General features: G+C 47.2%; 2 protein-coding genes across 4 annotated transcripts in view; both read left to right on the top strand.

Moving 5' to 3' along the window:
* Positions 1-12,500, top strand: part of meis2a (Meis homeobox 2a) — a 65,570-nt gene that overhangs the window by 37,004 nt on the left and 16,066 nt on the right. For 2 of the 3 annotated variants that reach the window (XM_084044335.1, XM_084044333.1), the window contains one exon: positions 2,992-3,137. In XM_084044335.1, the coding sequence (XP_083900461.1) occupies positions 2,992-3,137 (146 nt within the window). The remainder of the gene's footprint in view (positions 1-2,991; positions 3,138-12,500) is intronic. The other variant, XM_084044334.1, reaches the window with a different exon arrangement.
* Positions 3,275-12,500, top strand: part of LOC311035871 (homeobox protein Meis2-like) — a 71,006-nt gene continuing 61,780 nt past the window's right edge. Inside the window, exon 1 of the mRNA XM_084044336.1 lies at positions 3,275-3,288. The gene's annotated coding sequence lies outside the window, so the exon portion shown is untranslated. The remainder of the gene's footprint in view (positions 3,289-12,500) is intronic.

Below are 12,500 nucleotides of genomic sequence, written 5' to 3'. Positions count from 1 at the left end.
TTTGAAGGAACGGGCTGGGGTGGCGGGGGTTATAAGTCACAGCTCGACTAGTGGTGTTGTTATTGAAGTTCAGAAGCAAACTGGGGGAGTTAAGAGTTAGCCTGTCTTCCGTCTGGGTCGCATTTCGCAGGAAGCCCCTCATGGTCAGGGAAGGGCTACAGGCGGACCCAAGTTTATTGTTTTAAGCTTTCCTGAACAAGGATTCGTACTTAGCCTCGGATTTATGGCATTTGCTGCTAATGAATGCCCATTCTACAATTACAACACCCCCTACTCCATGCCCCCCCAATCCCATATGTCCTTCAGAGGGGCTGTTGCTTCTTTTACTTCACGCAGGGAGCGCAAAGTCTGCACTTCTCTGTTTTCCTCTTTCGTGTGGCTCCACACTAATGATGTGGAAGGAAAACACAGCACACAGACAGACAGAAAAGAAAGGGAGAGAGGGAGAGGGGAGAGAGAGAGAGAGAGAGAGAGAGAGAGAGAGAAAGAGAAAAACAAGGGGAGGGGCCGTGGAGAGTGTAGTTAGAAGTGGAGGCCTCTGCTGTCCTTGTATTCTTCATTTATTTTGCATTTGATTACACCGCCAGTCGGATCCTTTCTCTTTCCACCTTTTTTAATGTTATTAGTTCAAATATTTATGCGAGATTAGGGCTCGTATAGGTGCTCATGATTGATGTCTCCCCAAAAACAGGAAGACACGTGAGTCAGAATTTTGAGGATGTCGGGGTCCTTTCTCTGTCTCTGTGTAGGAGTTTTTCAGATACATAATTTAGATGCCCTCAAGGAAGGCTTTCAAGGCATTTGTGCCCGGGGGGCAAGAAAAAATAACTATGACTGTTAAAAGTAAATCATTTTTGCTAATGCACAATTAATGCCAGCGTAGGAGAGGAGAGGAGAGAGAGAGAGGGGCGGAGGACAAAGGGTGAGGGATGAGGATTGAAACTTTAGTTTAAAGATAGATAGGCTGCCTCCTTTTGCGCATGTGTTCCCCCTGAAATCAAACGCTGACGGACATTAATGCAGACGAAGCCGCCGCTGCCCTGTCATGCTAATCTCGTAGCAGAAGGGGGAGGGGTTGGCTGTGAGGGGATGAGAGGAGTTGGGGGGGGGGGGGGGGGGGGGTATTTTTACGTGCATCGGATTGCAACAATGATCGTCCCCAACTCACATTCCTACTTCAATAAACATACACTGTAAAATCCTCAGTGTTAATCTAAGTCTGATAGTACAAATGTAACCATATTATTTGCCTATATTTGTACACAGTTTCATAGCGATGAATTAACACTGACGATTTTCTGTGTACTTCTCAAATGCATGACCCCAATTCCTGTATTTCCAACTTCAGTCGTGTGTGTGTGTGTGTGTGTGTGTGTGTGTGTGTGTGTGTGTGTGTGTGTGTGTGTGTGTGTGTGTGTGTGTGTGTGTGTGTGTGTGTGTGTGTGTGTGTGTGTGTGTGTGTGTGTGCGTGCGTGCGTGCGCGTGTGCGTGTGTGTGTGTGTATGCAATGCATGACTGTTTCGTGAATATTATGCTACACGTCCCCTTCGGCTGTCTTCAAAAAAAAGAAAAGAAAGAAAAAAGAAAGGATGAAAAAATGAGCACATTACATTATGTCAACCATGCAAATTTAATTGAATTAATGACATGAGTCCAACCCAATACTGTACTTGAAGCCTCTTTGTCCTTCCTGCCTCCCTGCCTTCCCCTTTTTTTCTCCTCCTCCCCTGCTCTCCTCCTACTGTAAAAGTGGAATGAGGAACCTAGTGTTTCAGCGTCCAACCATAACATTACAGTCATTAACCCCCATTCCCCTCTCCCGTGCTCTGGGGTATAGAACAACTCAGCTAGGCCTCTGTGTAAACCCCTCTCCCTCTGTACGGGCCTTTGTCTAAGGCCCTCTAAATCCCCCTACCTCCATAAACTTCACCACACTACCTTGGCTCTTCTCTATCAGAGTACTCTAGGCCTGCTACCTTTCAGTGTGGTGCTTTTGAATTCTAGTTCACGGAGCTTATCTACCTGTGTATCCATCTTTCATTAGGTTCGGCGCTGGCTTTTGTGTGCCTTGGTTGTGCTTTATTGTGTGTTGATTTTACTTCTTTTTTGGGGCGGTGTAGCCGCCCCCTATAAGTGAGTTTTGGACACCGACCAAAAGATTTGTATACCCCCTAACCCTTCCATTGTTAATGCAAATCGATACTTTTGCAAAGTCAGCCTATCACATTACAGCTAGTGTCATCACCACTAACTGTAATGTGATTGGCTGACTTTGCAAATTCAGGACTGTGATTGGCTAGCGAAACACATGACACATGTGCAGCCCTATGAATAGCAGTATGGACTTTAAAAAAAGTCATTCATACTTTTTTTAAAGTGAGTCATGTTGTGATGACCACACACCGCCCACTTCACACTGGGTGTGATTTTTTTACATAAGCCAAGCCACCTAGAACAGTGTTTGTACTGTATGTAATTGTGTATGTATGTATGTACGTATGTATGTATGTCTGGCCCTACGAAAGTAGACCAATTAAGGCTCATTCCATTACGTGCATAACGTCTCGAAACTTGAAATCCTGAATTCCTAGAAATGCCTTGTGAAGAAAAAGGGAAATTCATGAAGTTGGGTCATAGTTGACAATCTATTCATGTAAGACATTTTCAATGGGAAAATCTAAGTTTCACCAACATTGTTCTGGTGAAAAACGTTTGTTGTTATTGGTGAAGTATTTATAAAGATTGCTATTTCCATCTGGCCAAATGAGGTGTAGACCATCACCACACACCAGCTTTGTGATTTCTGCTATTTTGTTCACAAACTGCACACATACAGTAGCAACTTACAATCGAAAGCTAAAGACTGGACAGGGGGGCCACACCGTTATGTCACAATGTGTCTATGTATTTAAATACACACATGTACTGTGTTGTGAGTCTTTGATGTGTGACTCTGGCTGTTATTTAACCCCGGGTTTGGTTTATGTCCAGGAGATGGCTTAGACAACAGTGTGGCATCGCCTGGCACGGGAGATGACGATGACCCAGACAAAGATAAGAAGAGGCAGAAAAAGCGTGGCATCTTCCCCAAGGTGGCCACCAACATCATGAGGGCGTGGCTATTCCAGCATCTCACGGTAAGCGCCACACTCTCTACATGGCTCAAGCCCACCCCAAATATAGCCACGCCCTCATGATGTTGGTGGCCACCTGCATGGGAAGATGCGGCATCTTCCCCAAGGTAGCCACCAACATCATGAGGGTGTGTGGCTATTCCAGCATCTCACGGTAAGCGCCACAACTTATGTGTCATAGGATAAGACTAACAGTACGTTTTAACAGCGGGCGACTCTCGGGCGATCGCCGGGCGACATCGTCCAAAAGATAAAGAAAATCCATCTTTCATCGCCCCCCCCACCCACTTCGCCCTATCGCCAGTAGTTGCCGGCTCTCATAGACATATAATGCACTTCCGGAAAATACTATCCTAATCGCCCGCTGTTAAAACGCACCGTAAGAAACTCTCTACATGGCTCCAGTCCACCCAAAATATTAAAAAGGAAATATACTGACAGACACACACGCACGCACGCACACGCACACACACACACACACACACACACACACACACACACACACACACACACACACACACACACACACACACACACACACACACACACACCTGTCAAATAGTCATCAGTGAGTGGGTGAGTGATGGCAGTGCTGTGATGCTCACCTGTCAACCACCTGTCAGAGGGACACAGTGACCAGGTCAACCTAATCAGTGCAGACAGTTTACTCTGCTCAGCACAGCTCTGGGAAAAGAGGTGCGTCTGTCAAACACTCTATGACATCTAGCATCAATATGAGTTGCACTGTTTATTTGGCCTAGAAAGGAATGTTTTTGTGACGTAAGGGTGGTGTGAGGGTGATGTTTATTGAGGGATGATTATGTGTGAGTGAATGTTTGTGTGGGCTTGCGTGCAGGTTTGAGTTCAAGGCAAGTTTTTCCTTAGTGTCTCTGACACATGGCAGATAAAGAAAAACCTATTTATTTGTGTAGCGCACTGACTTTTAAAGTAATCGCATAGCTTGCGCCTATCTTTACGTTGTAGAAATGCGGTCAACACATGTTGCCGGGGCGCACGTGGCTCTGTGTTCTGCCTGTCAATGATCATTTTCAAGATTTTCATATGGATTTGACTTCACAAGCTTCTGCCTCATGTTCGAGGCTGAGAGCGTGCGTGCTAAGATTCTTTCCTCTCCTTCGCTGAGAGGAGGTTGTTTGTTTGCCAAACAGCTCAGTCAGACAACATCTGACAATGGCTCAGTCACTTCACTAAGCACAGTGACGCTACAATGTCTGTGATGAAATATTCAAAAGGCCACATGAATTCAAACAAGGAATCAGGCTGCTCTCTATGTGTGTGTGAACGTGTGTGTGTGTGTGTGTGTGTGTGTGTGTGTGTGTGTGTGTGTGTGTGTGTGTGTGTGTGTGTGTGTGTGTGTGTGTGTGTGTGTGTGTGTGTGTGTGTGTGTGTACGTGCACCAATATCTGTCTTACAAAGCAGAGGGGGATGGGAGACATGTACCCTCCACCCTCTCTAATGTCAGGACATTATCAGAACATTGGGCTGTATTGATTTTGCCGGGCAGGTCAGATTTCAGAAGGAGGTGGCCAGGCCAGGACACACAAGCTGCTGTCTGAGCATGTGGCCGGCCGGGCCTGTCCCAGGGAAGGAGGGATGACACAGTGGGGAGGGGTGGAGAGGTAGAGGTAGAGAGAGACAGAAAAAGAGAGAGTGCGTGGTATTTGTATGTGTTGGAGGGCAAAGTGCAGAGCTCTAAGCCTGATTTATACTTAGTTGTACGCTGCTTCCGCGCACCAAATATAATAGATGTACAAGCTTACAACACGTTGCAGTGTGACACATTGTGGGTTTGTATATCGGCTATTTTCAACGAGCGACACGATGAGCAACCAAGTATAAATCAGGCTTTAGCCTTGGGGATGATCCACTTTCTTAAGCGGGTCAGGTGCCCCAAGTGCAGCCCCCCACTCCATCGCATGTGGCTGCTCCCTGGCCCAAAGCCCCCCGTACCCTGATTACCTAACCCAAAAGCCCAAGTAATGAGTGGCCAGCAAATACGGCCTAATTGCGAGGGCTGTAAATCCATTACATATTGGTCAGGGATAATCAGGAGTGCTTTAATCACTTTTATCTATTCAGAAGCAGTGAAGCTGCAACAGCAAAGCCCTGAGCCTTTGCAGGCCTTAGCAGCTCCACTGCGCTGGGCCGCACGCTTATTATCCTCATCATTATCAAAATGACTTCACAGCTGTTCACAGCTCCATCTCTCCCTGGCTGGAGATTTCTCTCACTCTCTCTCTTTCTCAATCTCTTGCCAAACCCTGCAAAACAGGCCCTCGTTCAGAGGTGGAGGGAGGCAGTCTTAGAGAGAAACACAAAAAAAACTCGGCTCCCCCTTTTTTCTCTCTTCTTTTTCAAAGAAAGATTCTTTTTTTCTCTGCCCTGAGCTTGGATTAGTCTGTGTGGTTTATGTGTAAAGAGGAGAAAAATAATGGGCAAGGAAAGGAAACGGATGCCTCCTTTAAGTGACCCGACTTGGTTTACTCGTACACCTACTGGTACTGGTACGAAAACACATCAACACACTTCTATGTTCTATCTATGTTCATAGGAGCCTCTTGCTTCGCTGGTTGGTCATTAGGCATCTTTCCTGGTGACTCGAGGAATTCCTGTCCCTCGCCCAACCCCTCGCACGGCTCCAGCTCTCTGCTGCTCCAAAGAGAAAGAGCGATGACGCACACAGGGAGCTTTTGGAAGTGTTTTGTTTTAAATTCAATTGAAAGGCTTGAAAAGAGAGAAATGTGTGTGTGTGTGTGTGTGTGTGTGGGGGGGGGGGGGGCAATAAGTTGGGCACAGGGGAGATTTGAAATGGCGTTGGTTAATTCAGAACAATTTGAGCTCTTTATCACCTCTCCTGCTCGTAGATGTTCCCTCTAATCTTTGTCTCTTTTGTGAAGAGCCTTGGCCAGTCTTGTACAAGTAATAATCCCGCCCTTCTAACCTGCCTTCATTTCTCTACTGGGGAAGACGACTAATTGAATTATCCCCCTTCAATTCTCTCTATCCAATACCCCCACCCATAGATGCACTCTCTCTTTCCCTCTCACCCTCTCTCTCCCTCTCGCACACATGCACGCACACACGCACAAGCCATTCTTTATTTTAATTTGTTAAGCAAATGTATTTTCCATAGCTGGATACGTTTGTGCAAGGATGAATTCGTGGGGACTTTGGCCCCTGAATGGCCCTATAGTGGCATTCTACCCTTCATGCATTCATTAACTAAGGGGTGAGGAGTGAAAAGAGCGGCCTTGTATTTTTCTCAAACGGCGGGGGCCAGCATGGAGCTCCTCTTCCATGAACCACAGGGGTCTCTCTACATATGTTCTCAACATCCAGCCATTGTCACCTATTCTGAAAGGCTCAAAAGATGGGGACCCCCCCACCCCACTTTCACACACAGAAAAACAACACAGGCCAACAGTAGCGATTGTTGGCTTTTGGATTCAGTATAACAAAATCGCGCAACCCCCCTCTTCCCTCCCACCTCCCCTGGGCTCACCCTGACCTCACACTCTCCTGGGAGAAATAGCAGGATGGCTTTCTTCATAACAATCACGTATGGAAAATAGCCTCATCTCAATTGGCACTTGCCCTCGGCCCGATGATCCCCCGCGACCGACCCTGCCGGCCAACTTTCTGTCATCCTGGAGGACTGCACTGTCTTGTGAACTAAAAGGAGATCATATAATATGTAATGAATACACATTAAATCTATGAAGGCACTGTGATAAGCCTGGCTCCATTCATGTGGAGCCTATACCAACCTGCATCAGGGAGCACGCGGGTTTGCAACCTTAAATGCCCCAAATGTAATTGGCAAACGGCTCGACAGATCAGCTGGTGTTCGCTGGCAGAACAGGGTCAGAGACCGTCTACCACCACCCACCCTCCTTCCATGCCCTCTGTTCCTGTCTATCCGCCCCTCTCTCTCTCCATCTCTCTCTCTCTCAATCTGTTCTGTGACTCACCCTCCCTTTCCATGAGTTTCTGGATGTCTTCCAGTCACATTAGGGGAAGGGAAATCCCAGACTGTTGGTATAAGCTTTTCAATACTACAGGGAGATTATGTTATCAGAAAGGTAAACTTCTCTGTTAGGGGTAAAATTTTCTACTGCACTTCAAAAAGTAAGGGAGGCATAGAATGGAGAGGAGGGGAGGCACAGAGAGAGGAGAGAGGTACACGGAGAGATAGACGGAGCATTAGATAAGAGTAGAAAAGAGGTGCTGGCTGAAAAAGAGAGACAAGACAGAGACAGACAAAGAGATGGTGTGAGCTTATTGTAGTTAAAAGGTGATGCCCTTTCATTTGGCAAAGACAAACTCAGAGATCTCTCAATTAGCCTTTTGGCGCCCCCCCTGCTCTTCCTTCTCAGCCTCCCCCCCGCTAGCCTTCACTTGGCCCTGTAAAGACAAGGGTCGGCCCTGCAATGAAAACAGGAAGCACTCAGATACAAAGATACCACTCCTGGCCCTGGCCTTGTCTTTTGACTAGTGTAAACCCTCAAACACCTATGAAAATAAATAGGGGGACCTCAGGAGCAAGCCAGCTCCAATGAGAGTTTGTGCATGTGCGTGTGCGTGTGTGTGTGTGTGTGTGTGTGTGTGTGTGTGTGTGTGTGTGTGTGTGTGTGTGTGTGTGTGTGTGTGTGAGAGTGTGTGTGTGGGGGGGGGGGTCAGTCAGATCAGTAAGTAGGTAGCACTCTCAGGCATCAAGCATCTCAGGTTCTGTGCTGGGCCACCCTTTGGCCTGGGTGTTTGGGGAAATGCTGTTAAGCTGCTAATCCAGGTGTATTGCTCCCCTGGGCTCCCTGAAAGGGAAGTGATATATCCCTCATCCATTTTGGAGGTCCTTGGACCTTGGACCAAGCCTTATGACTGTTTCGCTCTTTATACATCGGTATTAGGATAAGCATGCCCTTGCCATTTATGTTGAAGAGCATAATTGACTGTTGACTGTGGCTGTTGGCTATTTTAAGTTAAGCCATTTTTGGTTGCCCAAACTGATCTATGAGTGTATGGAGTTACTCATGGGGAATGCGGACATCTCATTCAGCAGGGATAGCAATGCCAGTTGCCCATTGAAAATCACTGCAAATAGGGCTAAATTGGTTGCGCAAACATCTCTGTCAATAGTAACACTTGGCAACGATGCAGAATGGATGCCGCAGTGGCCATATGAACCCTGTTAATTCAGGGGTTAATGAGAGAGAGACCACACGTCACACTTTGTGAGGATGCAAGTGCATTGTGTCACAAACATCATTAGTTTAGAATACGCTGGGGACAGTGGTTATCCCCCGCCCCCCACCCCCCAACACCCCCACGTCCTCCAATCTCAGCCCAACATAGCATTAGTCTCCATGACAACAGGGTGTCATCGTCAGGTCGAGCCCTGCAATGAGAGCTGCTCCCTCGACCGCCCTTTATAGAAACACATAAAAGAGCCGGCTGGGGTCATTCACAAGACATGGGTGCTGGGCTAGGCCAAAACCTGGCAACGGATGTTTGTCCCATACGATAAACAAGTGCACAAGTCCATCCCTCCAAAAGAGAGGGCATGTTGTTTGAGTAGACTAAACATATAGCCCTGTAGTATCCCCAGTTTTGTTTAAGCTCCTCCAGTCCTTCTAATCCACATGTGTTGTTCCCAGTACAAGCAGCATTTAACTGGTGGAGACACACATCTGCAAACAGTTTTGAAATACACAACGTCTTCCTCCTTTTACACAACCGCTGAATGCTGTTTATTCCATATTTGCCGCCGCCTACATTATTTTTCCGGTACACGTTGGATATGAGGGTTTTATTCTATTTTTTAACCACACTTTGTTTAGTTGGCTCTTCTTGCTCTGTGATATAGTGTAATTACAGTGTTAAGGTTCTTAGATTTAGGTTAACTCACACTCCTGTTGTTACAAAACTGTCCAGTTCAAAACGCAAGGTTGTAATTTCAACGTTTTGCTTTATTGTGAAGAAACACGTTGGTGAGTCTCAGTGATGCTTCTGGTGACGAGGGTTCTTCCTTAGGTTGTTTTGTGAGGTTGGCTGAGGAGAGGGAGGAGTGTAAGAGCGTGGAAAGGCAGAGGGGGGTTCAGGGGTAAAAGCAGGGGGTTAGGAGGAGTAAAGGGGGGTGGGGGGCTCCTAAGGGTCACAGAGGTGGAGGTCTGGAGGAGGCCCACACACTAATCTGTCATGTGCTCGTTTGCCTCGGAGCCCAGAAGTCAGCTCTCCAGTCACCCGTGGCAACCCAGGCGACAGTTCGGTTCACTGCCACTGCCCAAGTGTGTGTGTGTGTGTGTGTGTGTGTGTGTGTGTGTGTGTGTGTGTGTGTGTGTGTGCGCGCGCGCGTGCACGCGCGTGTAAGAAAATTCTGCACCTTCGTTCTTTCTTTTTTAGAATACCTATTGCTTTGTATGTGCATGTCGGTGTTTACAAAACAGAAGTTAGTGACAATACATTTTGAGAGCTGGTGATATTTAGCTTGGCTGTTAGTAAAGTCATGGGGGGGGGGGTTGTTGGGGCCTAGTGGTGCTGGGCTATTGTCTGATGCTGTGTTGTAGTTCTGGCTGCTCAGCGACCCTGGAAAACAGAGACACAAGTCACCTCAGTCTGCCATCTGTTCCTCCCCAGCCTGGCAACCTCATTGGGGCTGCCACAGCATGGATGGATCCCGTAGAAAGAGAGAGAACGAGAGAGAGGTGACAGAAACGGATGGGGGGAAAAAACATACACAACCAAAGGTGCTTAGGAAATGCCCGAGTTATGTTCTTTCACTTTCCCTCATGGGTGTACGCATAATCACCTTTGCATTAACAACAATAGGGTTTTCCATAGATGAGGAGAATAGAAAAGAGAAAGGGAAAAAAAAACACAGGCTGAAAGTTTAGAAGGCAGGATCCAGTAACTCCCACTTCTCTTGCCGGCTGTATAATTATACGACAAGCAACATCAACCTTTGGCGTCTCACATTAGAACCCTTCTACTGTAATTCCCACCGGTGTTAGTGTATCACTGCCCTGTGATTGACAAAGCCGTATTTACAGTGCTCCTTGGCATAGACGCTAACTGTTCTAGCGGTTTAGCAAAGCATTAGAATGTAATGGCCGTGAATCGTTTCATGCTCCGCCATCAGACCTTTACACTTTGCCCCCTAATCCAGATCAGTCATAGTTCCACTTCAAAGCCGGCCAACCCTGTGTGGCATTCATTGACATATAAAGCATGCCACATTATGCCTGCACGCATTACAGTGTATATGTGTGCACATGTGCACATGGATATGCAAGGCACTGAAGAGAATAATTCAAAGGAACTCATCTGAATTCATCAATCCTTTGAGCTGGTGCTTGTTGTTTCTAGTTATTCATTTCCACAAGCTTTTGTTTATCCCAGAGATCAGCAATGTATTATGGGAATGCAGGGATACCTGTTTTTATTAACCACCTTTCTCTCCTCCCCTTGGTGCTGGAACCCTCCCATCTCCCCTCCCTCCCTGTTAATTTCCATGCCTGCTGTTCGCATCTCAACGCAGGTTGTTTAATGAAGTAGCAGAAATGAGTGCTTTCGCTAAGGGGCTGTTTACAACACGTTCACACTGCTTGGAGGTGATTAAGCCACGTGAAACTCAGCGCTTGCCAAAAAGCAGAAAAAAACAACCAACAACATGTTCTCCAATAAGACTACAACAACTGAAAATGTAATATGTGTACCCAGGGAAGCACCATATATTTAGAGGAACACAGTGAGTGAGACCGTCTCCTCATGGAGGATGCAGGAGCCCAGCGTGAGCCCAACTGGCCCCTTGTAGAGGTGACTGCACATGCCCTGACCGGAGCGGAAGGCAAACAGAGAAGGGCAAGTCAGATTTATAAACTCACAACTGCACGTGGAGAGACTTTCGCCAGGGACACACACAGCTGTGGAGACTTCTTTAAGGTCCAATGCTCCAGTGAGAACGCGGCAGCCAGCCACCCTAACTAACCCCCCCATTCAGCTCAGCAACCCCCAACCCACTACTACCACTGTAGTCATAACATCGATCCATTGGCCTGGACCAGGCTTTGCTGACACTTTGGGAAATGGGGCTCTATGATGTCATGTGTGCCAAGGGAGTAGATTGGCCTGTCTAGGATACTGCTGCACTCGTCCCCAGTGGAAAAAAACTGGATTATTAAGATGGCAGCTGATTCCTCGCCATTCTCCTGTTTCTGCACTTTTGAGGTTATCTTACTCAAAACAAAATGTATTACAGGAGGGGGATTTGGATTTCAGAGGTTCTGTGGTGTTTTCCTTAACCCCCCCCCCCCCCACACACACACACACACACTCCCCCTATGGGCTATGATGTAGCGGAGCAGTGGCTGCTGCATCCTGGTGACCATGGAGGCCAATGAGATTCTGCTGCTGCAGGCCTCCAAGCTGCTCTAGTCCTGGTTTGATATTCATCTCACTCACACCCAGAGAGTGGAGGTGCAGGGGGAAAAGACAACAGCATAAGCATGGAAGCAGCAAACCAAGATAAAACAGGGGGGGAAGTAAAAGGGAAAAAGGGTTGTGAGGGATCGAAGCATGGAGCAGAAATCAAAAACAGGCCCCGTGCTTCAACGTTTTGGTTTGTCATGGGACCCTGACTGTACCAAATCCCACTCTTGCCATTTTGTTGTGTGATCCCCCCCCTTCCACCCCTCTCAAATGCGTGCTTTTGTTTCACGCAGTGCTTAGTCCAGGGGCAAGGCAGTGGGATTCCTTCACAGCAGGGTCCTTATAACTGGGAGCTATGTCTCTTGTTCTCACCTCACTCTCCTCGCTCTCGTCCTCTTACTTGTTTTCATCAATATATTCTCTCATCTTCCCTTCCTGGGCATATGGACAGCTCTCTCTCTAGGAGTGCAGCAGTCCACATCAAAGAGTGAAGCTGAGCAGGTCAATTTGTTGTTGTATCCTTCCCCTGACTCAATGGCCTCAGTGGACCCTCCGAGCCTTCACCTCCATAATTTACCCACAATGCACTTCTATGACTAGCACTGCCTCACATGCATTGCACCATGTGTTGTACTATCTCTGTCTGTTATTCATACAGGGCAGCAGACCCAGTTCATCTTCAGAGCTCTGGATTTCTTTGGCGGCCAACATCTTCTAAGATCGCGCAGGGAGGTGCTACAGATGAGCGTCTCCGATAGAGAGCAGCCGCTTGTATTTAAAAAAAAGTGTTGCGCCGCTCGCTGATAAGAAATAGAAAAAAGGGGTAAGAAGGGAACTGTAGAAGGAATAAGGAAAAATAAATCAAAAATAAATAAATAAATAAATCCAAATCTAAGCAGAGCAGGCCTTGGCTCCAGATGT

The sequence above is a fragment of the Gymnoscopelus microlampas genome (assembly GCF_963454915.1).
Source record: "Gymnoscopelus microlampas genome assembly, chromosome: 20".
Classification (NCBI taxonomy): Eukaryota; Metazoa; Chordata; class Actinopteri; order Myctophiformes; family Myctophidae; genus Gymnoscopelus; species Gymnoscopelus microlampas.
This window is presented reverse-complemented; position numbering and strand designations above follow the sequence as displayed.